At 41.0% G+C, this 26,814-nt stretch overlaps 1 protein-coding gene across 1 annotated transcript in view; it reads left to right on the top strand.

The window, feature by feature from the left end:
- Positions 1 to 907: 907 nt before the first annotated feature.
- Positions 908 to 26,814, top strand: part of stat4 (signal transducer and activator of transcription 4) — an 85,917-nt gene continuing 60,010 nt past the window's right edge. The window contains exons 1-3 of the mRNA XM_052027795.1: positions 908 to 998; positions 16,484 to 16,612; positions 20,337 to 20,481. Coding sequence (XP_051883755.1) covers positions 16,485 to 16,612; positions 20,337 to 20,481 — 273 coding nt within the window. The 5' untranslated portion in view covers positions 908 to 998; position 16,484. The remainder of the gene's footprint in view (positions 999 to 16,483; positions 16,613 to 20,336; positions 20,482 to 26,814) is intronic.

Here is a 26,814-nt window from a genome sequence, read left to right as displayed (position 1 = left end):
TCCCATGCCCTCTGACCTTCTGAAGAAGCCTACCATGTGGAATCTTGTCAAACACCTTACTAAAATCCATGTGGACCACATCTACTGCACTATCCTCATCAATCTGCCTGGTCACCTCCTCAAAGAACCCTAACAGGCTTGTGAGACATGATCTGCCCTTTACAAAGCCATGCTGGCTGTCCCTGATCAGACCATGATTCTCTAAATGCCCATAGATCCTATCTCTAAGAATCCTTTCCAACAGCTTGCCCACCACAGATGTAAGGCTCACTGGTCCATAATTCCCTGGACTATCCCTACTACCTTTTTTGAATAAGGAGACAACATTTGCCACCCTCCAATCCTCCGGTACCATTCCCGTGGACAACACGGCCTCAAAGATCCTAGCTAACGGTTCAGCAATCTCCTCCCTCACCTCGCGGAGCAGCCTGGGGAATATTCCGTCAGGCCCCGGGGATTTTCTAACAGCTCCAACACAACCTCTCTCTTGATGTAAATACCAAATCATAAAAATGAGGTGACACAAAAAGAGGTAATTCGGCCCTTCGAATTCGGGGGAAGAGGGGAGGAGGGGAAGAGGGGAGGAGGGGAAGAGGGGAGGGGGGAAGCTGCAACATCCTTTCCCAAACGGGGCGTGCGCAATGTGGGGGGGGGGGGGGGTTCTCAGGTCGCGCGGGTCCGAGAGGACAAGCGCGGGTCCCCGCCAGGCCTTTCGCCGACACGCCTCAGTGCGTTTGCATCGAAAGCTCTTGGCCAGCGCAGCGCGCATCGGTCGGCCGCTCGGGGGAATGGGGGCGCTGCCAACGCACCGCGCTGCCCAGTGACGGAATCGCTGATCGTCACAGGCTGAGTAAATGCAACACACGCTGTTGCACTTCAGCGATGCACTTAACACCCAGTCTGCCGGTTGAGGCACACATGTATACTGACTGAGCTCTCTGATCACTACTGCAGCAAACACACACACACAGTGCGACTTACTGAAAAGAAACTGTAAGGTGAGTGATGAACACAGGTGGAAACATTATTATTTATTTAATACGATTCGTTTTGTTTTCCGTCAATACTTTGAATGTCCATCCGTATTCAATTCTCCTTTTCTTCCGTTCGATATGTTACGGGTGATGATACTGGGACAACCCGCAATCATCCTCGAGTGTTTCAGTCAGTTAAGTGGATGCTTTCCTCTCATTGATTCCAATTTCGCAAGCCTGTTGTGGATAAATGGGCTTCGTTTCCTAGCTCCAAAAGGAACATATTTATTTGAAAATACCATGTACTCTTTTAATCGTGAAATAGTTCCAAGCAGAGAAACAGGCGCTGTTTTGGTGTGATGATTACCCGAATCTTAGCAACTTTTCAAAACTTCTAAGAATTAGATTGGATACAAATTGCGAATTTGCTGGGAAAATAAAACAGAAATTATGGAATAAGCCTTTCTGTAGCTGCGCATTTTTCACACCAGCAAACTTTTACTTGATGTGTTGCCTGAGAGGTGTGGGTGTAACTGTTCCACTTACACCGTGGAATAGTTGATTGTACTGCAGACCCCTTTGTTCCTTTCAATGGTGTCGTGCTGCCCTTGCTAACAATTAACATTTATTTTGGACCAATCCGTTACATTTTAATCAACCTTACGGAAATTCCAGTGTGGCCCACTCGAAATTCATGATTGCACGCGGGTCAGGATTTACTCGGAATATGTCTTGTGTACTGCGTGACGTGTTCCTACAAGACCTGAGGTCATTGGCAAAGGAAAACCCCTTGAGCGACATTCGTCAAACGTGATAGCGGTGACTCAATTCGGCTAACTTTATGTTTCTTATCTATGTAGTGTGTAAACGGGTTGGAACGCGAAAAAAAGATCAATCACAATGCATAAGTGTTTGTTGTGTTGAGAACGAGTAAACAGAATGACGCAAGAGTGAGGAGCAGGGATATGCCATCTCGCCTTTCAGGCTTGTTGTGGCATTCATCAAAATTTAGCTGGTCTTTTACTTCAGCTCCATTCTTCTGCACTGTCCCCATATTCTCTTAATATTCAGAACTCTTATCAAACTTCGTTTTGAATGAACTCACTGACTGAGCCTCCACTGCCTTCCAGGGTAGAGAATTGCAAAGAATTGACAGTATCTAAGTGGATAAATTTCTCCTCATCCTAAACGGCACACCCTCTAATCTGAGACCAGGATCCCTGATCAGAGCCTGGGGGGAAAATCCTCCTTTTTAATCTTAGAAGAATTATGTATGGTTCAATGAGATCTCATCTCATTCTTATAAATTCTGGGGAGTACAGGCCCAATCTCTCTTCATTCAATATACCTGCCATTCTCAGAACCAATCCAGTGCCCTTGCAATATGGCAAGTATATCCCTTTTCTTGGGTAAAGAGACCAAAGCTATTCGTAGGACTCCGGGTGCCCTTTCATCAGTGTCTAATTTCAATAAGAATCTTTATTCCAGTACTCAGACCTCATGTAGTAATGTGTGACATAATTTGCCTTCCTACTTGCTTGCTACAGCTGCATGATACCTCTCAGTGATTTGTGTACAAGGATACTTAGATGTTCTGTTTTGTGCACCAAAATGGATGACCTCACATTTTTGCACATCATATTCCATCTGCCATGTTCTCTCACATTCATTCAGCCTGTCTATATTCCTTTGAAGCATCTTTACAATTCTCCTTCCTATTCACAATTCCACCCAGATTTCTATCATCAGCAAACTTGGAAATATGACATGTGGTCCCCTCAGCCAAATTGTTACTGTAAATTGTGACTAGCTGGGGGCCCAGTACTGATCATGGCAGTACCCCACTAGTCATAGCCTGACATCTGGAGTGAGACCCATTTATTCCCAATCTTTGCCTTCCAACTGCTAACCAATTCTCAGTCCATGCCTATTATTCTCAATTCCATGTGCTGTAATCTTGTTGACCAACCTGAAATGACCATGAGATCATTCATTCAGCTATTGACTATTAATCATCATCAACAAAACACAACTTTGATATAGTTCAATAAGCCAAGGTACTTCATAGGACAATATCTGGCACCTCGCCACAATTTCCTTGAAATTCAGTCTGGCCGGAGGCACTAAACATGTGCACTGAACCTTGCTTCCTGAATGTGTTGCATCGAGTATGCCTTTGCCCCTGGTAACCCACAGCATTACTTCAGAGACTGGTATCCCAAGGGGTGATCAGATAAACTTAGAGGGACCCCTGTTGATGGAAGATGCATCAAGTACCAACCGCCTAGCAACATGCAGAGGGAATACCAGAGAAACAAAGGACTGCAGATGCTGGAATCTAGATGAAAAAATCAACAAGATGCTGGAGGAACTCAGTAGTTCCTCCAGCATCTTGTTGTTTTTTCATGCAGAGGGAATATTTTGCAGAGACATGCCAGAGAGGAGGCCCAAACATCTGTACTGGCCCAGAGTATTCAGATGAGCATCACAATTGGTATGTTTACATGGCAAGGCAAATGCATACTGAGATGGTGAACACATTGTTAAGGCTGCATAGCAAAATCTAGGAGATGATGAGGAACATGGAGAAGACCATCTGAGTGCTCTTACTGGAGGATATATGGAGCCAGGACTCTACAACCTCCATTCTAGGTGTCATGTGCATTTCTTTGCAATGGCTCAGTGACAATCCCATCAAACATCTCCTACTTGTCCAGGTAACAACTACGGTAGTGGCACAGATGGCAGCCACCAAGATCCTTCTGCCTCCATGCAATCTCATTCTCATATAGCAAGAGGTCTGTTCTCTGCCACATCAGGCAGCTTGAAGGCCTAAGGGACATTAACATGCCACCAGGGAGCTGATGATAACAAATGAGTAACAAGATGCCATTTCTGAGCAGATTGTTCTCAGTGAATACAGGAACGCTACCCATGAGCAGATCACAACTCTGCAGGAGCAAAACAGTGCTTCATATCAACAGCTCGTTATTCTGTAAGAGCAGAGATATCATACATCAACAGATTTCTCTCCTGCCAGAGCAGAGAGATGTCAGGCACAAGCAGATCATCCTCCTATTGGAACTGAGAAATGATAAAAGGAAAATTACCTTACCACAGTAGAAACAGAAATAAGCAATGTCACCCACTAACCCCACCTTTATCCCTACCCAGCTACCACTCTCATATCTTTGTCATGAGCAGAGTCTTGCTAAGATCTCACAGAGAGCTGATTCCAAGGAGAAGACATGGTAGACGGCGTGATTAAAAAGGCATTTAGCACGTTGGCCTTCATCCGTCAGGGCATTGAGTATTGGAGTTGGGACATTATGTTGCAGTTGTATAAGTTGTTGGTGAGGCTGCACTTGAAGTACTGTGTACAGTTTTGGTCACCCTGTTGTAGGAAAGACATTAAACTGCAAAGAGTGCAGAAAAGATCTATGAGGATGTTGTCAGAACTTGAGGGCCCGAGCTAGAGGGAAAGGTTGGGCAGGCGAGGTCTTTATTTCCGTGAATCATAGGAGAATGAGGGGTAACCTTATAGAGGTTTTTAAAATCATGAGGAACATAAGGTGGATGGTAACAGTCTTTTCCCCAGGGTAGGGGAGTCAAAAACAAGAGAGGGGGGTTAGATTTAGATTGAGAGCGGAAAGATTTAAAAGGGACCTGAGGGGCAACTTTTTCACGCAGAGGACGGTGAGTATATGGAATGAGCTGCCAGAGGAAGCGGTTGAGCAGGTACAACAGTATAATTTAGGAAGCACTTGGAGGGGTGGGGCTTTAAGGAACTAGCTGGGTGGGCACCGTGGTCAGCATGGACTCGTTGAGCCGAAGGCCCTGTATATTGCTCTATGACTGTACAAGGACCAACATAGATTCGCAGTCTACCAACATTTAAGTCTCTGAAGGTTCAAACAACAGTTGTGTGGTCAGTACCAGCAGATGGTTGCACCATTGTTTACCCAGTCCCCCAAGAGGTTGCCTACCTTGCATGTTCATAACATTAGTGTCCCCCTCATAAAGTCATCAATTCACCCCCTGGCACAGCTCTTCAGGCAGCATGCCTCATCCTTGCCCTGCAGCTAGCAGCAACAGATTGATCCTTCGTTTGGCCCTGGGTAGCAATCTGAAGGCAGCCCGTCCAAGGCAAGTGCTCCTTGTAGGCCATTAAAGACTTCTGTACATGCTGAAAGTGAAAGGGGAAACTGTTTCAGTAACCACACTGAAGCCACATAGAGGATTCTGTGAAGTGGCACGAGGACATTGAAACAGTTACACAAAGAAATATAAATTAAATAGAGTAATATAGCATGGAAACAGGCCCTTTGGCCCAACTTGTCCATGCTGACTAAAGTGCTCACCTAAGCTAGTCCTACTTGCCGACATTTGGCCCATATCACTCTAAACCTTTCCTATCCGTGTACTTATCCAAATGTCTTCTAAATGTTGCTATTGTATGCCTCAACCACTTTCTCTGGCAGCTCATTCTATACATGCACTGCCTTCTGCATGAAGAAATTGCCCCCAAGTCTCTTTTAAATCTTCCAGCCCCACCTTAAACCTGTGCCCTCTACTTTTTCGTTCTCTTTCCCTGGGAAAAAGACTGTGTGCATTCACCCTATCAATGTCCAAGGCGCTGCTTGCTGCAAGATTAGTTATTTTGTTTTGCTGTTCTTATCTTTTTCCAACCACTGGACAGAGTGGTCTGTCTTTATGCCATGTACCCAGCCCTTTCCATTCCAGTGAGTGCTTGTGATTATTTTACCAGGACTGCAAGGTTGTGAAATAGGAAAGGTATTAAAAGGTGTTACTATTTATTATTGTATTATTTTATTTGTCATTGTTATAATGTATTTTCAAGACTACCACTGTGGAAATGCATTCTTATACATAAGTGTAACTGCTGTGTGAGCTGCAGTCATCACTGTATAATCTGCCGTGCTTTTCCTCGAGAGATTGCTAGTATCATGGTTACCCTTTGGACGTGTTAATGCTACACCATGTAGAAAGGCATTTAATATGAAGGCGCCATGTAAAATCATGGTGGATCACATGATTGTGAAAGACTTAAAAACTCATGGCTGGCTTCCCATGCTGTTCTGGCAATGGCTGCATATGGACCCTTCCTCCTCCACATATGAGTTGATCAATATCTCACAATTCATATTCCCTTCATTTTCTGTGCTTACAGTACTTATCAGACCACCTCTGAGAGAGTGGTTACTTCATGAGACAGAAAAATGTGAGTGGGATCACATAGTGAGATGGAGCATATGCTCCACATTACCTCTTCTCTTGGAGCCTGTCTTTATTACAGGGGATTGAAAGTAACAGGATCAGATGATAGAGCTTTAGTGAAGAATCATGGTTTGTACACAAAGGCATCACACTACATTGATCAGATCCAGTTGTTGTGAGCTGAGTGAAATGTGTGATGCTTCTATCACTGATTCCTCATCAGTTGTGGACCTTGGGTATCCAGAAATGGCCAATTGTTTTATTAGCATAAAATGAACCTCAGTTGGAGTCTCATGAGAAATCCCTCAATGATGTATGATTGTGGACTTCATTGGCTTGAAATGTTAACTGCTGAATGCATCTCACTACCCACTGAATGCCATTACGATCAAAATGTCATTATGTATAATGCATTTGGGGACTGTGGCTAACTTGCTAACGACTATTAATGTAGAGCCACAGTCAAGCTCTTGACCTATGTTTAGACGTGCAGAGTGAATTAATCCAAGGAAAATGTATTTTGTCCAGAGGTCACGGTTATTTTAACAAGGTGCAACTCAGAGAATTTGTATTATAGGATCAGAAAATCTTCTGGTGAAACATTATATTCATTGCAGGTGGAATGGAATGCACAGCAAGATTTTAGGGGGTTTTGCTTGTCATCTGGCTCTTCTGATTGAAAGTTGGGTCTATTCTGCAAATGGTAAGGATTATAGTGTGTATTGGGTGACTTGGTTTGCACTGGGAACTTTCACTTTGCAGGTTCCTATTGAAAATTGCTCCCTTTTAGGGATTCCCTTTTATCCCATGCAGCTAATACCTGTACCCCAACTCAGAGGGGAGAGGAGACTCTGGATGCTGATCAAGGATATCCTTCAATAGGTTTCCTCTCCCTCCTGTTCCCCTTGCTCCTGCTGCTGTGCAGAGTCCACCTCATGGTCCTCAGCCTGTGGGTCTTTTAGATTTTTTTCCTCTGGTAGAGGCTGCATCTTTAATTGTAAAGGTTATAAAGCATGAAACACAAAGATGAAGTCCTCTTATCTTGTTGGCATATATTCCAGAGTATCCCTGGACCGATGCAGACAACAAAATCTCAGGAGACCAATGCCAGTTTCCACCGTGATCCTAATACATGCATTGCTGTTGTTGTATCCTGTGCTTGGCTGGTACAGTTGGACAGCACACTGAATATCAGGGATGTAGAGGGTAGCCACTTGTGCCTAGGATCCACTCATATGGGCAGTGTAGGCTATTGGAAATGTCTGGCTGTGTGGACTCCATCAGGATGAGGGAGTCAAGCATGCTTCCTGGCAGCATGGCATTGACCAAGAGAAATTTTTTCTCATGTACCACATGTTGAGAGAGTGGAAAATATTCCCATTCATAAAAAGTTCCAGGTCATTAAGGGGAGCCCTTAAGAACACATAAGTACTGTCAATGACTGTCTGCATCTCTGGGAAGCCAACAATGTTGGCAAATCCCTATGTCTGAGATGCCTGTTCCACATTGAAATCAAAGCAGATGGAGCAATTTCTTCAGGAATAAAGAGCCTGAATGACCTTTCTGATATAACAGTGTAAAACAAGTTGGGAGACAGGGCAGAGGTAATCTCTGACTGTGAGGAAATTTCCTGTGATCAGGAAGCTGAGAGAGCATTTCATCCATGAGAGTGTGGTGGAAGTTTTTTTCTACAGAATGTCACATATCTCAGTGATCAACCTGAGCTTGTGAATGCATTGTTCAAAAGAGAGATCTTGGTAGGACGTGGTATCTCTGAAGGCTCCATGAAAGTAGGTCTTTGCTGATGGATATACCTTTGCTTCCTGCCTCAAGTCCTCTATCCATCATTTCGAGGCAATAGGAGATATGAAGGCAGATGTCCAATACTTGATTAAAGAGGTAGATTTTAAGAAGCATCTTAGAGGATTAGAGATAGAAATAGAGGATATTTAAGGAAGGAATTCCAGTGTTTAGGGCCTTTTTGAAAGCAAGGATAAGAATATTGAAATTGACAAGGAGGCAATGTAGGATTTCAGAGGAGTTAGGACATGGGGGAAAATAGTTCTGGATGACTTAAAGTAAGCAGGAAAAAATCAGCCGGGGATATGAAATAGTTATGTGTAGAAGTAACGAAGGATTTCAGTAACAAATGAGATGAGGCAAGGATGGAGCCAGGGAGAGGGATGAAATTGTGCTTTAGGAGAAAAGTATATGGTGGGGGAAAAAGACCTTGGTCTTTCCATATTTGGTATTTCTTAATCACTGCTCATTCTATGTGGGAAGTGTAAAAATGAAATGTAAGCAGCTAAAAATAGATGAAGTGGGTCACCAATCTGATAGAGCAGGAGAGAATTGATTACAGGTGAATTTCTGCTGTGACTGGATAGATTTGAATGTAACCACACAGTATCACACCATGGAGAGGTGTTGGAGAAAAATTATGTGATTAGCCATGTCAAAGACAGATGAGGATGCATGGTGAATCTTTGCCAGCCTCACAGGAGGCTATCTGTGACTTTAGTAAAAGGTGTTTCACTGTTATGCAGACCCGATAAGAGAAATGTAGATGTGGAGTTCTAAGGAAGGTTCGTATGGATTTGGATGGTAATAACACTTTCAAGGACCTTGGAGAGCAAAGGGAAGTTGCAAACTTGGTGATTTGTTGAAAGAATGGAGGACTTTAAGGTTTGTTGAGAAAAGAGCTGGTGCCTGCAGATTTCAAGGACAGGTAGAACAGCACTCAAGGAGGGAGAACTAATAACAAAATATTGGCTAACATAGACCCAATTGTGCTTTAACTGGGACAGTCAGATCTAGGAGCCAGTGGCAAAATCTTCCTTCAACTTGAGGCAGTGGAGATGAGTGGCCAAAGTGAAAGAGAATAATGGTTTTAACAGAACTAAAGGAGAAATAGTGGAGCTGGTGGAGTTGAACGGATCATTAGTTCCAGCAAGGGCAGATGCTAAGCAGTTGGGATTTTGCAAACAGAATATTTATTGGCAACACCATGTCAGCCAATGGGTTGGAGGTGGAAGGGGGCATATGACACACAGCAAATTGTTTGCTGTTCAGTAATGTTCTCAAGAAACAGAGACCATTTGTAGAGCAGATGGTCAGAAAGTATAGCAATTTCTTCCAACAAAAGCAGGGAGATTTCTCCAGATAAAAATTCAGTGAATGGAAGTTTGTATATTTAAAATTATTGCTTGATTGACAAGAATTTAATCAATCACATCCATTCAGCTGACTATAGTATTGTCACTATATGCAGCCTTAGGGAAATGTAAGTATTTGGGAAGAGTTGTTTTTCTAGTGACAGACATAGAAGGAAGTTGAGTTGGGGGGGGGAAGCAGATGTGGGTGAGAGTGAAAGAAGGTTATCAAAGATTGTCAGTGATTAAGATGACGAGAGTAATGAGATCAGAGATTTGGCAGGGAGATCAGTGGGTTGGGGCTTTTGGTGCCAGCGGGGATCAGAGCCCTAAATGAACAAAGGCAAATATGAGCATTACTTTAATGGCGTCTCAGTCTAGTGCTATGCTACAAGGACAACATGTCTCCAATGACAGATTCTGGAATTGTTCCTGTGGATTGGAAGCTATTGGAAGCTACTTAAAGAAAGTGGGAAGGAGTAAACAGAGAATTACTGAGTTGTTAGCAGGGAAAATGCTCAAATCTAGAATTAAAGATGTAATAACAGAACACCTTAAAGAATAGCAGAACTGAGCAGAGTCAGAATGGATCAATGGAAGGAAAATCATGTTTTGCCTATGTGCTGGAGTTCTTTGAGCATGTGATAAGTAAAATAATGGGGTTAGGGTTAAATAAAGGGGAATCAGTGGATGTGGTACAGGTGGTTTGTCAGTAGGCTTTTGATAAGGTCCCACACAAGAGGTTGGTAAGCAAAGATAGAGTAAATAGAATGGGGTAATTACTTACGTGGATTGAAAAGTGGTTATTGAATAGAAGCAAAGTAGGAATAAATGGATTCTTCTCTGGTTGGCTGCCTGGCCTGTGACTAGTCAAATACCGGAGGGATCAGTGGTTGGGCATGGCTATTCCCAATCTATAGGCATAATTTGGCTGAGGCAACCAAATGTTTGCTGATGATAATTAACAGGTGTGACTAAGAGTTTGGAGGAGGATATGAAAAGGCTTCAAGGGTATATGGACAAGCTGAGTGAGTGAAAACATGGCCAATGGAATATGATGTGGAAAAATGTGAGGACACCCACTTAGGGACATAAAACAGAAAAGCAGATTTTTTTTAAATGGTGAGAGATTATCCAGTGTTGATGTTGAAAGGGACCTAGGTGTGCTTGTACACAAATTACTGAAAGCTACCAGGCAGATGCAGCAAGCAATTGGAAAAGCAAATGGTTTGATAAACTTTATTATGAGAGAATTTGAACACTGCAGTCTCATGTAGTTAAAAAGGGCCTAAGAATACATCTGGAGACTTGTATATAGTTTTGGTCTCCTTCCCGAATTAAAGTTGTACTTGCCATAGAGAGTGCAACTTTTAGAAAATTTACTAGACTGGTTCTAGAGATGGCAGGTTTCTCGTATGAGATTGAGCAGACTAGGCCTGTGTTCTCGAGAGTTAAGAAGAGAGGAGATCTCATTGAAACATACAACATTCTTAGATGGCTTGTCAAGTTGGATGCAGAGAGGATATTTCCCATGGCTGAGAAGTTTAGAACTTGGAATGTTTAAGACAGAGAAATTTCATCACCCAGAGGGCTGTGGAGCTTCATTTGTTGAATTCATCCAAAACAATAGTTGATAGATTTCTGGATTTTAAGGGGATAGTACAGGAAAATGCCGCTGAGGTAATAGAAGATCAGCCATTATCTTGATGAATGGCGGAGCAGTCTCACAGAGTCAGGTGGCCTATTCCTCCTCCTATTTCTAATGTTCTTATGATTGCTCTTGGGGCAACATGGTCTAATTTTCCTTTTATTGCTACAAAAGGAGTGTTGCATTGGGAATGACATTATCCCATGCACTCCCGAAGTAAAACTTACATTCAGCATGCATCAATGAATCATGATTGAGAATGCTCAGACACATTTTCAGAGCAGCACATTTGAACCAGATATGGTTTCTAATATAGCAAAAACATTAATTTTTAAAGCATTACATATCCAGATTTCTAGGCTGTAGTCTTAATGTTCAGATTTGTCCTGGAATTTGGAAGTTAGAAGCCAAATTTTAGAAAAGACCCAGTCTTCATTTAAAACAATGTCTTTGAGTATCAGCAGAGTCCCAGCAGTTTTGTCCTCTACTCTTGTGAAGTTCTGATAACAGAGGAAAACCAGGAGTTAGAAAGTCAAATTTGAACAAGAGTTCCTGTTGTTGAACAGTGCACAGTGAAAACTGAGGTCAGAGGAAGAGCAGTGTCTTCTCAGCAAGAAGCTTTCAACTAGAAGGCTTGAACTTGGTTCAGCTGGGTCAGCACAGACTTGAAATTAAAAGTTCCACCTTCCTGTTTAAATATGACTCATGTGCTCACTAGATAAACCTACTGAACTATTGGGGGATTGAAAGCCATTCTGTAGGTTTGTATTTTGCAGACTAAAGAAGTCCCAAACTTACAGGTTAGTCAGTGTGAGCTGAGGGTCTGTGAGGTAAAATAGTACTTTGCAACCCTGATACAATCAGAAAAGAAATATGGATTCTTCTTGGTATAACAGGAAAATAAACCTACAAAGAGAAATCACTTTTCCTTAATCCTTTTTACTGTTAAAGGATTAACTCAACTTCCAGTCTTTGGCAATGTATAGCTGATGCACAGATGTTTTCTACTTTTATAAATACTAATGTATTTCCTCTCTTTCTGATTTTCTTTTTGCTAAAAGTACATGAATGAATTCATTAATAGCAAAAGTGCTGATAGATCTAAAGTGTAAGTCCAATTCATTTATATTGATTCTTTTCTTGGGACCTGGGGGTCACAAATAAGGCCAGCAGGGCTTGAGATATGGGTGGTGAGCCACTTTCTTGATCTTCGAGGTCCATGTAGTGAAGGTATTCCCATGGTGATGTTCGGCAGGAACTTCCAGGATTTAGACCAGCGATGATGAAAGAACTGTGAAATACTTCCAAATCAGGGTGGTATGTGACTTGCAGGGAGAGCTTGCAGGTGCTGGTGCTGGTGCTGCCTGAAGCACTCGTCTGATATGCCTGAAGCACTCGTCCTTTCTTGTGAAGGAGGCCATGGGTTTGTGAGGTGCTGCCAAAGTAATCCAAGTGAGTAACTGCAGTGCATTCTGTAGATGGTGCGCATTGCAGCCACTGTGTGCCAGTGGTGGAGGGAATGAGTTTAAGATGCTGGATGGGGTATCAGTCAGGTAGGCTGCTTTGTCCTGGATGGTTTTGAGCTTCCTGAAAGTTGTTGGAGTTGGCAAGTGAAAAGTATTCTATTCCACTTCTGGTTTGTGCCTTGTAAGGGATGGAAAAGGTTTGGGTGTCAGGACGTGATTTGCACACCAGAGGATTTTTAACCTGGGATCTGCAGTGGTAGCCATAGTATTTGTGTGTCTGGTCCAGTTGAGTTTCAAGTCAATGGTGTCCATCCAGGATGTTGAAGAGTTTATGCAACTGTGATGGAAGAGTCTGGCACATTCTGTGAAGGGTGTGATTCTGTGAGAAAAATAATGTCAGGTTGTTGCTTGTCGGTAGGACAGATAGGTTGGAAATGACTGTCATATCCAAATTCAGTGATCGTATTTATATCAGTGATCAGTTTTGTTCTTTCTCTCTTTTAGCCTAATAGTAATGGTATAACTTGGTGGCTTGCTCAGCCATTTAGGAGTTACTATATTCGTGGATCTGGGTCACATCTGGAGTCACACCTAGTCCATTCTGGATAAGGATGGCAGATTCCTTTCCCTGAGTGAGAAACTCAAGGACATTAGTGAATGAGAGAGGTTTTCTTGAAAATACAGCAGTACTACACATGACAGTTTAAAAAAAACTCTAAATTATCAACTGTATTTGAATTACATAGCTGCCGTGATGGGATTTAAACACATATTTCTGGATGGTTAGTTCACGTCTTGGGGTCACTAGTTACATAATTTAACTGCTGAATCACCACCATACTTGGATACTGCATACTCTTGGAAAAGACTAAAAGGGGTGATGTCAGGGGGATTGGAAGGGTGTAGTGTTTATATTGGTGCAATTATACATCAGTCTTTTCATCAAATAAAATTAGGGCTAGTAGAGTTCAATGTTTCCTTTTCAAAACACTACTTGTTCTTGTCTGTATTTATCTATATTTTACTCAACTTCAAGCAATGAAACTTTAAAACACACTTCACTATTAATGGAATAAATAGGGTTTCATTTTTTTTTAATCCATTATTGGTCTAAGGCTTATGGGGAAAAAGCTCAATGTATTTTAAGCCCAAAAAAATCCTCAAAAAAGGGAGTTAAATACACATTGCTGCAACTTAAACACAAGACACTGGTAATTACATGCAATTTTTCTTTTCCTGCCCCAAAACATGAATAAAGGTTGATATAGTGAGTTAGACAATGTGATAAGCATAGTGTCAATCTCACATTGCAAGTGTGAACATCACCAACGCTTTACCTCAATACCACATCACTCAGAATTTTGGCCCCAATAGGGCAGAGAATGGAACTCCCAGATTTCTGTTCCTATTTTCATTGCTGCAGTAGGATGCAATTCTTGAACTGAAAAAATCTTGTTTGGTGTTTGCTCAGTTCAATAAATAACTACCACAGAACTAATTGGGAGGTAACTGAGATTTCAAGAACCAAAAAGAGAATTAACATTTGAGAAGTCTGGGAGAAATGGCCCCATGTATGGTTATGTGGAATTACTTCTGAATGGTTTTTCAATGAAGGGTAAGGAAGCTTCCGTAATTTGGATGCAAAAACAAGAAAAGGGCAAAGTACCTTTTGCTCGACTGAGGGATTGGAAGCAATTTAACGATTCCAGGGGCCTTAATCTGCTTCATTTTCCAGAAAAAAGTTAGTCCCAGTATTGGTCTTAACTAAGATATTGTCATGGAAGACTTCAATTTTAGAAAGGAATGTGGATATACAGATGAGAAGTTCATGCTGAGACAGAAATGCTATGTTAGTGTTCTTCAGAGGGTTTGATTTTTCTCTTACCTTTTTCTGATGCCATCTCCAAACTTGCCTTACTCACTTCTGTATTTTTTTTCCAATCTTGCCTATGTAACATTCTCTAGTTCTCAAACCCTAAAGAATCTTCATTCCCAAATCGATCCTCTTGTGTAACAAAACACTTTCTTGCCTCACCATCCTAGGCTCTCCCTGGGCTGCGGAACTTAATTCCCAAACATCTTTACCTCTGCAGCTCTCTCATCTTTTTAAGACTCTCCTTAAAAGCTTCCACACATTCAATAATGTGATAATAATGATTAAAAGGTAGAACTTGTTTACAGTGGACAAAATAGATGATAATTGATGCATAAGATTAAAAATAGTGAGAAATTAGCATGCTCAATTGAACAAAATTGAGCTAAACTTTTACCTTGGCTTCTCTTGTTAGGAATTTAGAAAGTACACACCATAGTATTATTTTCCTTCAATTATTTCTTGACATATTTTCATTAATTATTTGCTGATCTCTGATCAACATTATCAGTAAGTCACGTGTAAATTAAGAATGTTTAATTCCAACTCTAAATAAATGAGTAAAATTAGCCCAATTTAGAGATGTCACAGCAATTGCTTCTGTGACATATCCTTTACAGTTTGTTTTGTGGTATGGAACCTGTAGCACTTTCTCATTTTTCTCTTATGAAACATTTTAAGATGATCAGATTTCTGACTTCGTATGTTCATCGCCTTTCCTCTGCTAATACATGTAGTGATCAGTACTGGAGCTGCATTGTAAAAAATTACAACTTTCCTATGTAATTTTACTGAACCAGTAAGCGCACCATGAGTAAAAAAAATAACAGTTACTGATTGTTTTCCTTAATTTAGAATATTTTCCAAACTGCTGCTTTACCACAAACACACAATGCTGGTCAGGCAACATCTATGGAGGGAAATAAGTCGACGTTTCGGGTCGAGACCCTTCATCAGGACTGGAAAGGAAGAGGGCGGAAGCCAGAATAAGAGGGGAGGGGGAGGAGCACAGGCCAGCAGATGATAGGTGACTTCAGGAAAGAGGGGGAAGGTAGGTGGGTGGGGGAGGGGGGATGAAAGGGAGTGATGTAAGAAGCTGAGAGGTGATAGGTAGGAGAGGCAAAGGGCTGAAGAAGAAGGAATCCAGTAGGAGAGGACAGTAGACAATGGAAAAAAGGGAATGAGGAATAGATGGGCAGGTCATGAGGATGGGGGAGGGGAAAGAGAAAGGGTGAGGGGGCCACAGGAATGAGGGAAGACAAAGGGAGGGGGAGGGGGGAAAGAGGGAAGGGGTTACCAGAAGTTAGAGAAATTGATGTTGAGATCCCACCACCAGGCACATCTCCCTCCTGCCCCCATTCCCGCTTTCCGCAGGAATCACTCTCTCTGTGACTCCCTGTCCACTTGTCCCTCCCCACCAATGACCCTCCCGGCACTTATCCCTGCAACCGTGCTAAGCGCTACACCTGTCCCTACACCACCTCCCTCACCCCCATTCAGGGCCCTAGATAGTCCTCCAAGTGAGGTAGCACTTCACCTGTGAGTCCGAGGGTGCCATTTATTGCATCTGGTGCTCCTGGTGCGGCCTCCTCTACATCGTTGAGACCCGGCACAGATTGGATGACCGCTTTGTTGAGCACCTTCGTTCCATCTGCCACAAAAGCAAGGATCTCCCAGTGGCCAGCCCTGTGCTCCTCCCCTTCCCCCGTCCTCCTTATTCTGGCTTCTGCCCTCTTCCAGTCCTGATGAAGGGTCTTGACCTGAAACGTCGACTGTTTATTTCCCTCCATAGATGCTGCCTGACCTGCTGAGTTCCTCCAGCATTGTGTGTATTGTTCCAGATTCCAGCATCTGCAGAATCTCTCGTGTCTCTGCTTTACCACAAATACTAGTTAAGCAAAGTGTGGATGTGTGTGCGGGTATTTTTTTAATATTCGGATGTATATGCATGAGAAGCAGTAGGAACGAGGGAAGGTGCATTTTGAGTTTTTAAGTTGCTTTGGAAGGAAATTAAAATCTATGTGAAATAATTTTTTATGATGCTCTATAAAATGTACTTAAGTTGCTTTTTAATTCCTGATAATTTTATTTGTTCTGGTGCTGATCAGTTTTGCTCTTCAAACCTTTTACAGAATGTCCCAATGGCATCAACTCCATCAACTAGATACACAGCTCCTAGAAAAAGTGGACCAGTTGTATGATGATACCTTTCCCATGGAGGTCCGTCAATTCCTAGCCGTTTGGCTGGAAAACCAGGATTGGTGAGAAGCTAGTTACATTCAACTCTGTTTGGAAAAATTTGTTACTGGTCCTGATTTAGCTTTGTTCTTCACAACTATATTTTAAAAAAAGTCAAAATCTCAAGCTAAAGATTAAAAAAAAGCAAAATTTTAATAACATAAAATGATGCAGAGAAGCTTGCATAATAAATCTAGAGACAACAGAATACTGATATTTCAGCAGTGCTCTGCTTCTGAACTAAAAAGTGAAAGTTCAGCCATATGCTTTGATGGAAACATTCTTTGAAAAAGAGGGGTAGGTAAAACACAGAACTTTGCAGATGATTCTGAGCTAGAAGCAATATCCAGAAGAGCTTTAGGTGTATCTAGAATTTGAATTCTTCAGTTTTTATTTTTGTTTGTTTGGGATTATTTTTGGTTATTTTAGTGTTTGGCAAAATTTGATAATAAACTTCACTCAAGAGCCCATCAACTTTCATTCCCATCAAGTGCACCTAAACTGAAGTTGGTAACCATAACAAACACAGACTAAATTAGTCTTTGACTTAATTTTTTTTGGTAAAATCTTCATATTTTTTCATGTGATCGTGAAAACCTTTTGGCTATCATCCCATTTCTGCCTGTTCTTTGCTCTTCCAGCCTTTTTTAATAGTTACACCACTGACAAGTATATCCCACGAACAACTCGGATCATCTCTATGAGTATTTTGAAAGCCATGTATAACATTGTTAAAACAAAGTTACTAAAAATGTAAATCATACATGTTTGACCATTATTGTAGGCATGGAGTTTTGCTAGTTTAAAATAGTAATTTTCTGTATTGGCCTTCAGGTATTTAGGCTGTTTGTTTTTTATGAGTTAAATCACCAAAAAAAATCCAAGTCCAGGATTTTTGTTTTAAATTTCTGGGCAACCAACCAGTGGCCAGTTTCTTACTTGAATCATGTTGGCAAAGTCCCACTTTCTGAATGGGGGTCATGAGGTAGCATGCTGGCTCTGGGCTGAACGAATGCCATGCCAGTGCCTGGGGACTGCGTTAAAACTACAATCGTTGTTGTAATGGTAGGAAATTTGGTGAGCAATTGTGTGCAACAAGGTCTTACAATGAGTTAAGTGGCCTCTCGCCCTGTACTAATCAGCAAGCTTGAGGGCCAAATGTTGACCAGCATATCAGAACATCCATTTCTTTTCTGAATTGTGCTAGGGAATCTTTTACATGCACCAAAGGACAGACAGAGCCTTGATTTAATATCAGAGCAAAATACTGTAGATGTGGGGAAGTGGAAATAAAAAAGAAAATGTTTGCAATGCACAATAGGTCACACAGCATCCGTGAAGGATAAAATAAATTTGACATTTCAAGTTATTGACCTTTCTATTTTCGCAGTTCTAATGAAAGGTCATCAACCTGAAATGTTAACTGTTTCTCTTTTCACAGACGCTGCCTGACCTGCTGAATAGTTCCATATTTCCTGTTTTTTTAATTTCAGATTTCTTGCATCTGCATTCTTTTGTATTTCAAACTCCTATCAGAATAATTAACATCTCATTTGAAAGATGGCACCTCCAACAGTGCGGCACCACTTCAGAGCTGTTCTGAAATATCAGCCTATGCTTGATTATGTGAAGCTTGATCCTGTAACATATGCAAAAGTCCTACCAATGGACCAAAGTTGGAGGAGTCATTGAGTGCAATCTCACAGTTTATCCAGTACACTCTGAGTGTAGGATATTTGGTATTACCATTAAATGTATCTGATATTTATTCCAGCAGATTTAAATCTTCATCTAATTTCTGAATCAAAATAACAATTGCCAAAACTAAGATCAGTAACTTGAACTCCTCACGCTAAATTTAAAATATATTGTTCAAAATGCATGCCACCAGTAGATCCTGGGGAAAAATAAAGGGCATGCATTTGATTAAAACTTGTGATGCAGTGAGGCAGTAGAGATAGATTTGTTTGAACCTTAACATTCTTTGCCAAACCAGGTGGAAAAGAATCATCTAAGAAGAATAAAAATAAAAGGATACCTTACAAAAAGAAAGATAGAAAACGGAAAGGCTTCTATATTTCCTCTTATTTTCTTTGTGTTCTTTACTTTTTGGCTGAGAAGTAGGGAGGTCACGCTGAAAATGAAATACTATTTTAGCCAAAGCTGGAGTACCTTGTACAGTCCTTGTCACAACATAATGGGAAGGATATGATAACCAAGAGGAAGTGCAGAGGAGATTCACAAAGATGTTTATAGAATCAAAGCACCCTACGGCATAGAGAGAGGCTGTTCAGCTCATCATGGTTATGTCAACCACAAATGGACTTCAGGTAACTCGGACATCCCCGTACTGGAGATTATTGCTCTTCAAGTGCCCATCTGGGAGTTTTTTTAATTGGTGAGGATTTGTCCACAATCTTTTCAGCCATTGAGCTTCAGGATTCCATCATTCGTTAAATGAATTTTTTTTGTACCTCCTCTCTAATCCTTCTACCACTTAGCTTATATCCATGTCCCCTAGTTACTGACCACTCTGCAAAGGGAAGTGGCCTTTTCTATTTACCCTGTCCAGGCCTCTCTTGATTTTAATATTTTCATGGATGGAGAATTTGTTGGGAGGAAGGATTGGCTAAGTGGGAGTTGTTTTCTTTGGAGGAGACAAAGCTTAATATCTGAAGTTTAAGGATTTAAGGTAATTTACAGAAAGTATACATGGAAGTGGAAGAATTTATTTGTAAGCTAGAGAGCTTGAATTCACTGTCTGAAACAATGGTGATGACAAGATCCTCATCGTATTTAAAAAGAAAGGGAAAGAGGGTTTGCAGTACCATATCGTATGGCTTTGAGCCAAGAGCTGGGAAGCAGGAAAAGCAAGGATACTTCTTCATCAAGCATGTGTTGAACAACCTCTTTCTGTGCCAGATGTATCAACAATTCATCCACTGAATGCACTGTGTTCTGGCAATTGGACATCTAAAGGGAAAAAGAAAAGGATATCTTAAGAAGAGAGGGCTCCAGTGGAAGCAGGCAGCCTGGTGGTGAATCATGAAACATGTGAACCATGAAATATAGGTGTTGATCTAACTTCAGATGTTGGCAATTAAAATAAGAATTATGTCTGACCCTCTGAAATCCAGCTGCATTCTTGCCGCAATTCAATCTGAGATTGATCTTTCCAGCAGAATATCTGCAAGAAGATAGTAGGATCCTGTATTAAATATGCAGATTAATTCAAAACTAGCAGGAATTACAGTAAGTATTAATATTTGGCCCATATAGCAGAGCAGTGGTGAGTTGCCCATTTGACAAAGCTGCCTGCCTAGACTCACTGAGGAAGAAATTTGTCTGGTTGTTGCCAATGCAAGTATTTCAGCCACAAGTTGTACTCACTCCCAATGTTTCGTTCCATGGATGAATTTCTTCTCTTTATTGGTGGCAGGGCATTGGATAGTGGGTGACAACAAAGCCAAGTTTGTTCCAGTTCTGACACAACTTCCACCCACTCATATTTTCCAGCATATTCAAAGAGAAAAAAAAACTTGCCATGCTCTTTATTTTGGAGATCAAATACACCTACAGAGAGACTAGTGAATTAGGTTTGTTCATGTCTTTGTTTTCTGAATCATTTTCCATTGTGGAACAAAACCATTGTACTTATCATTAACAGTGTTCATAACAATCTCAATACCTTTTTACACATGGAACACACTGATTCAAGTTTAATCCTTTGGTCATTGTTTTCAACAGGGATCTAGCCTCGAATAATGATTCACTGGCCACCCTTCTCTTCCATAACTTATTAAAACAAATAGATGATCAGTACAGCCGTTTCTTCCTAGAGAAGAACTTCCTTCTTCAGCACAATCTGAAAAGAATTAAACAAAACCTTCAGGTAATTTTTAACAATGGTTCTTGACTGGTCAAAATTGCTTCCAAGTTGAAATTAATGCATGCAGCTAAGGGTAATTTGCAATGAACATTTGCTTCATCTGAGTTGTAAGCTGATATGTTAATAACCTTTTGCAAATGTTCACATTCCACTTAAATAATGATGTTGGATCAGAGCAAAACGTACTATTGCAAGGGTTTCCTAAATGAAGCAGTCCAGATTTTTTTCCTTGCTGGGTAAGTATGTAATTGAATTGCTGCACAGGGAGAGCACATCAATTATTTTTCAGGACATCTAGCTGCAAAATATGTTCATGCGTGATGGAATTGGCTTTACATATTGAAATGCACGCAAAGATCTTTCCTCTCCTAACACTGTCATTGTGAAATTAACAAAGTAGGTTAACCTTTGGATCTCACTGGCAGGGATGAGTGTGAGGGTAGACCAGGTATCAGGAGGAGATTGTGCTGAATATATGAATGGGTGGTGGAGCTGTCAGCCGCACATCCGAGTGGTGGCATTGGGGATGTTGCACACACAATTAGATGATGTGGTGAATGGGCTTTGGATTTGGTATTGAACGGTGGGGTTGAACATGGTAAGGTTGAGGGATGGTATATTCAATCAGGAGGTGGGGTGCTGATGCAAATGGTGGTGGTTAAAGCAGTTGGGGGCATGGCTTGAACATACAACTAGGTGGGGTTCTGCGGAGATGTGACCAGACATGTCAGTGGGTAACATTAACAAGGAAGAGGAAATGTAGTTAACATCCTGTTAAAATTTCTTGAAGACTGGGCATATCACGTTTGTCAAAAAGTAGTACTTTCTTCAAGAGTTGCATATAAACAGGACGTCAGTGGGTAACATTGTGAATGGGAGTGATACAAAGGGACATAGATAAAAAAAAGGGCCTACCTGTAAGAAAGACTGTGAACTCCAAGGCAGCAGATCTGCTAAGCTTTAATCCCTCTTAACATCAAAACAGCCTTCAACTCTCCTGTCTCAGTGTGAGTGTTCTATGCCATTCACTAGCTTCAAGTGCACAAAAAACTTTCTTCATAATGTCAAAACGACTGCTGCATGCTCTTTAACGTCCCTGTGCGTGCTCGGTGCTTTTGAACATCATAGGCACAGCAGTCCATGTGAGGATCTCGTGTTTAGCATCAGATTCCAGATAAAATTCATGTGCACAAAAGAATGTTGCAGTGCTGGAAAGAATTTTGCTTCTGTCATTCTAACTTTGGAGACCAAATAGGATCTTATTAAAAGTTGTAAAGTAGTGAGTACATGAGATAAACAGTCAATAATGTCACAGAGTTGATCACAATAATGTCACAGTATAATTCTAACAGAGTTTTGCCTTATAAAGTTTAACTGAAGAAACCTTAACACAGCTTCTTTATTGATATTCTTTAACATAATTGTAAAACACTTATGCAATTGAATCAAAACACAAATTTGGACAATTATTGGGATATTGGGTCAGCAGATCCAAATGATCATTAGGTGGATAAATGGGAGTTTATTCAATGTAGTCATTGGACTGATAAATGGGATGTTTTGGACTACACTCAATGGATGTTCAAAGGAAAATCCTATCAAAGGAAGAGGAAATGTAGTTAACATCCTATTAAATTTTCTTGAAGACTGGGCATATCACATTTGTCAAAAAGCATTATTTTCTTCAAGAGTTGCATATAAACAGGGTGACAGGATATAAAGAAAAAAAGGTGTCATTTATGAAGCCAAAAAAAAAAGATAAAAGGGTCTGCATTCGGCTGGAGCCAAAACAATATGAAACATGCAGAATAAGCTCTTCTAAAACATGGCCATTTACACTGGGGGGCATGGGGAGATATTGATTATATAAAGGGAAAAAATGAATTTTTTTTCATTCCTTCTGGAAATATGTTCACTTTTTGACTACGTTTCAAAGACAACTTTGGCAGATAGGTGAATACTGAATGTTTCACTGATGGTTCAGTAGGCTGAGTTTTAGTTGAGCTGTATAGAACAACAATGTGCATTTATAAATTCTCTTGAACATAGTTAAACCTCCGAAGTTGCTTCACAGGAATATGATCAGACAAAATTGCATGTCTCAACTCAATTGGTTTATCTCTGTCCTCCAGAATGAGGAAGGGAATAATTGCCTGGTTTTTTTCTTCTGATTGCACACCTGAATAAGATTGGGATCAGACTCTACCTTGCTATCATAGGCCCTAGTAAAATTCAACATCTAGGTTCATACATTGAGAATGCCCATCTGTGTAGTGCAAGAGGACAATCATTTTTCTTAAATTGTTTCAGCATTCACTTATACTTCTTCCAAGTGGTCTCCTCTACATTGGGGAAACCAATTACAAATTGACTAACCATCTCGCAAAGCACCTGTATTCATTACGCAGGAGTGACTCAAAGCTTCCACTTTAATTGTACCTCCCACTCCCATTCTGACCTATCTCCCTGTGGCCTCCTGCCCAATGATGCCCAATGTAAACTTAAACACCTCATCTTAATACTGTCTGTATCTGAACTGGCCAATTCTGCTGTAGGTCATCCATATGTGACATTGGCTCAGTTTTTCTCTCTCCATTAACACAACCTGACCTGCTGATCATATCCTACAGCCCTACCTTTTGCATCTTTTAACATTCCTTTGTTTTTCTTTTATAGGTATATTAGAAGCAGGAGGGTGGCTAAGGAAAGACTAGGTTCCCTCAGTGACTAAAGGGGTAATCAATGTGTGAAGCTGGGGGTATGAGCGAGGTCTTAAATGAATACAGGTCCTCCCGAGGTTACAATCACCCAACTTAGGTACAGCCCATACTTATGAGCGAGCATTAGGGAGATTGGTGGGATGGATTTGCCAGCTGTTGCGGGGCTGCAGGCATCTTCTGCTGTGTGGGAACTCGTTTTTCAGCAATATCTGAATGGTTGATTGAAACACCCTGGATTAAGTACATGTGCCCTTGGTTGTCCTATGTTTTTATTTAAATATATTGCCAGGCAGCCACATTTCCAAGTTGCAAACTGTTTGGGTTACAAACAGTTCTCAGGAACTGAACCCTGTTGTATCCTTTGGGGACCTGTACTTCTCATTGGTATTCACCAGGGAGAAGGATATGGAGGCTGGAGAATTAAGGGAGGGGTTTGCTGATACTCTGGAGCACATTTGTGTCAGGAAGGATGAAGTGTTAGAAGTATTGGCACACGATAGAGTGGATAAATCCCCAGGGCCTGATGGGATCTATCCCAGAATGCTTATGGAATCAAGGGAGGAGATTGCTGGGGATCTAACTGAAAAATTTGCATTTTCATTAGCCACAGGTGAGAAACCAAAAGACTGGAGGATAGCTAATGTTGTCTCCTTATTCAAAAGAGGGAGTAGGGATAAGCCTGGAAACTACAGGCTAGTGAGCATCAGTGGTAGGGAAATTGTTAGGAAGGATTCTGAGGGACTTGATTTAGGCTCATTTGGGAGGGTTGAGACTGATTAGGAGGAGTCAGCATGATTTTGTGCAGGGGAGATCATGTCTCACAAATGTGACTGAATTTTTTGAGGAGATAACAAAGAAACGTGATAAAGGCAGAACAGTAGAAGTGGGTTACTTGGCCTTCAGTAAGGCTCTTGATAAGGTCCCACATGATAGGCTGGTCTAGAAGGAATCCAAAGTTGGCTGGGCTATAGGAGGCAAAGAGTTATAGTGGATGGGTGTTTTTCTGACTCGATTTCTGTAACAAGTGGTGTACCACAGGGATTGGTGTTGGGACCTCCGCTTGTAATGTGGGTAGTGAAGAACAATGTCTAAGGATACAGCGGGGCATATATCAACTGGAAAGTTGGGCAGAATGGTGGCAGATGGAATTCAGTCAACACAAGTGTGAGATAATGCAATTTGGGAAGTCAAATTCTGGTAGGTCAAATGGAGTAAATGACAGGAACCTTAGGACTGTTGATGTACAGAAGGACCATTTCTGTGTACTCTCACTCTCTAACTGCTCTCATCTCATGGCTTTTGTTCCTTTCACTGTCTAACTGCACTTATTCACCCTTTGACTGGATGATCTCTCCCACTTATCCCATTGGATGGCTGGGGCTCTTTGCTCTGGACCGTAGGAGGCTGAGGGTGACCTTACAGAGGTATATAAAATCATGAGGGGCATAGATAAGGTGAATGGTCACAGTCTCTTTCCCAGAGTAGGGGAGTCTAAAACAAGAGGGCATAGGTATAGACTTAAAGGGGATCTGAGGAGAAACTTTTTCATACACAGGTGGTGGGTACATGAAATGAGCTGCCAAAGCAAGTGGTAGAGGCAGGTAGAATTACAACATTTAAGAGACATTTAGACAGGTACATGGATAGGAAAGGTTTAGAGGGATATGGGTCAAATGCAAGCAAATGGGACTGGCTCAGTTAGGCAACCTGGTTGGCATGGACAAGTTGGGCCAAAGGGTCTATTTCCATGCTGTATAACTCTATGGCAATGCTGTTCACATCATATCAGAGGTATTCTCTTTGTCCCAACCATCCCTCTCCCACATTCTTTGCAACTTAAAACTAACTTGTTTTCTCTCTTTCCCAGTTCTAACAAATGGTCTTCAACCTGAAACGTTGACCTTGTTTCTCTCTCCACAGATGCTGCCTGACCTGCTTGAGTGTGTTCAGCATTTTATGTTTTTATTAAAGAGGCAGTGCCGTCTGGAGAGTAGGAAGGAAGAAAACTGATAGAAAATGGAGGGGTAGAAACAGCAGTTTTGAGTGAAAACAAGAAAAAAAGTTAAGGGTCATTTAAGGCTGTATTATCAAAAACAAAACAGACTCAATTTGTGCACTGGAATTCAGTGCTAAACACTGAATACCTGATAATTGGTACAAAATGGGTGGTATGATTAACTTGTTTGCCAGAAGAAACAAGCCTGATGACTGTTCCAAATTAGTCCTAAAGCCTCACTGGTATTAAGTGGTTGAGCTACAGGTGAATATTGAGTGCCATTTCACCAGTCAAGCCCTTCAGATTTGTGTTAGTTTGAAAAACAATCTGGGCAGCAGGTGTATGGAGAAGGGCAAGACAATTGGAAGGATACTGGTCAACAGCGGCCAGCACCATTAATGTGTAGATAATTACCTGCTGATTTAATGTCGTCTATAAGAGTCTGAAGAAAACCAGCATGAAGTTACGCAGCACAAGCTTCAACTAGTCTTAATTTATTTGACAATAGGAGCTAGATCCCCATTTAGATTTTGACATGAGCTCACACTTATTTGAAGCAGGTGTCTCTAAAAATGCCCAAACAAACATAATGATGGTTCAAACACACATGCAAGTCAGGTGCTAAATTTGTCATTGAGAACCTGTTCTGCACTTGCAGAACAATTGCAATGATGTTCAATTTAGGTTCCCATGTTTTTACTGAGTTCAACGTGACTATAATCAAAAATATGAAATAAGTAAGTGAAATTTTTATTTTGAAAATAAAGTACTATTACTTGTCAGTACACACACTGTGACTACTTTTCAAGTCAAAATAAAGAAACTTTCTGTAAATGGAAAATATTTGCACGTTTGAGTGGTTAACAACATCCTGTTAAGTTTTCTTGAAGTAAGACCACGGGACAGAGGAAATTGCATTGCTCAGCACATGACATTTGTCAAATTTCTTAAGGGGTCTAATTACTTTGTTGTCTGCTGTTTTCTCGGGCAAGGTACAGGAAATGTTGGTTAGCACTGAAGATGCTCTTATTTCAAAGTATTCTAAATGTGATATATGTGTTTTTTAAATAAAGCACAGCGGCTTTTAAGTGGTAATACCTCGTGTACTACTTTAGAATTGGATTCAGAAAATAATTCTGTTGTCATATTGAAGTATTTAATATACTGTTTTACAATTAATTTTACTGGACCAATTTACGGCAGCTGCTGGGTCTTGTGTAAGCACATTGGCCTGTATTTATCAGATGATAAAGTAGTGTTTAAGCATCCAATGTAATAGTAGGGCAATTGTGTCTGTTACACGTCCAGGACATAGGCCAGAACTATTTAAATTCTGAATTAAAATATTGGTACAATTGTTGTAGAATCTTTATGTAATATTGGGCCAGACAACACCTAACCCTAACCACAAGATCAATTAACCAACTAACCTGTGACAATAAGAGGCAGGAATAATGCTTTTGTTCTATTAAGTAATAGAGCTTACCCATTGGTAGAGGTTAGTTGCTGTTTTGTTATTTGAGGCTGCTAATTAGCCTTTGTGTTGTTTTTGTTTTTTTCTGACCATCTCCATTCTGACTGCTGGAAAGGAGATTTTGCAGAAGCCTGACTCTTTTTGAC

This window comes from Pristis pectinata, chromosome 1, assembly GCF_009764475.1.
Source record: "Pristis pectinata isolate sPriPec2 chromosome 1, sPriPec2.1.pri, whole genome shotgun sequence".
Lineage (NCBI taxonomy): Eukaryota > Metazoa > Chordata > Chondrichthyes > Rhinopristiformes > Pristidae > Pristis > Pristis pectinata.
The sequence above is the reverse complement of the archived record's forward strand: the minus strand, read 5'-3'. Positions and strand labels throughout refer to the sequence as shown.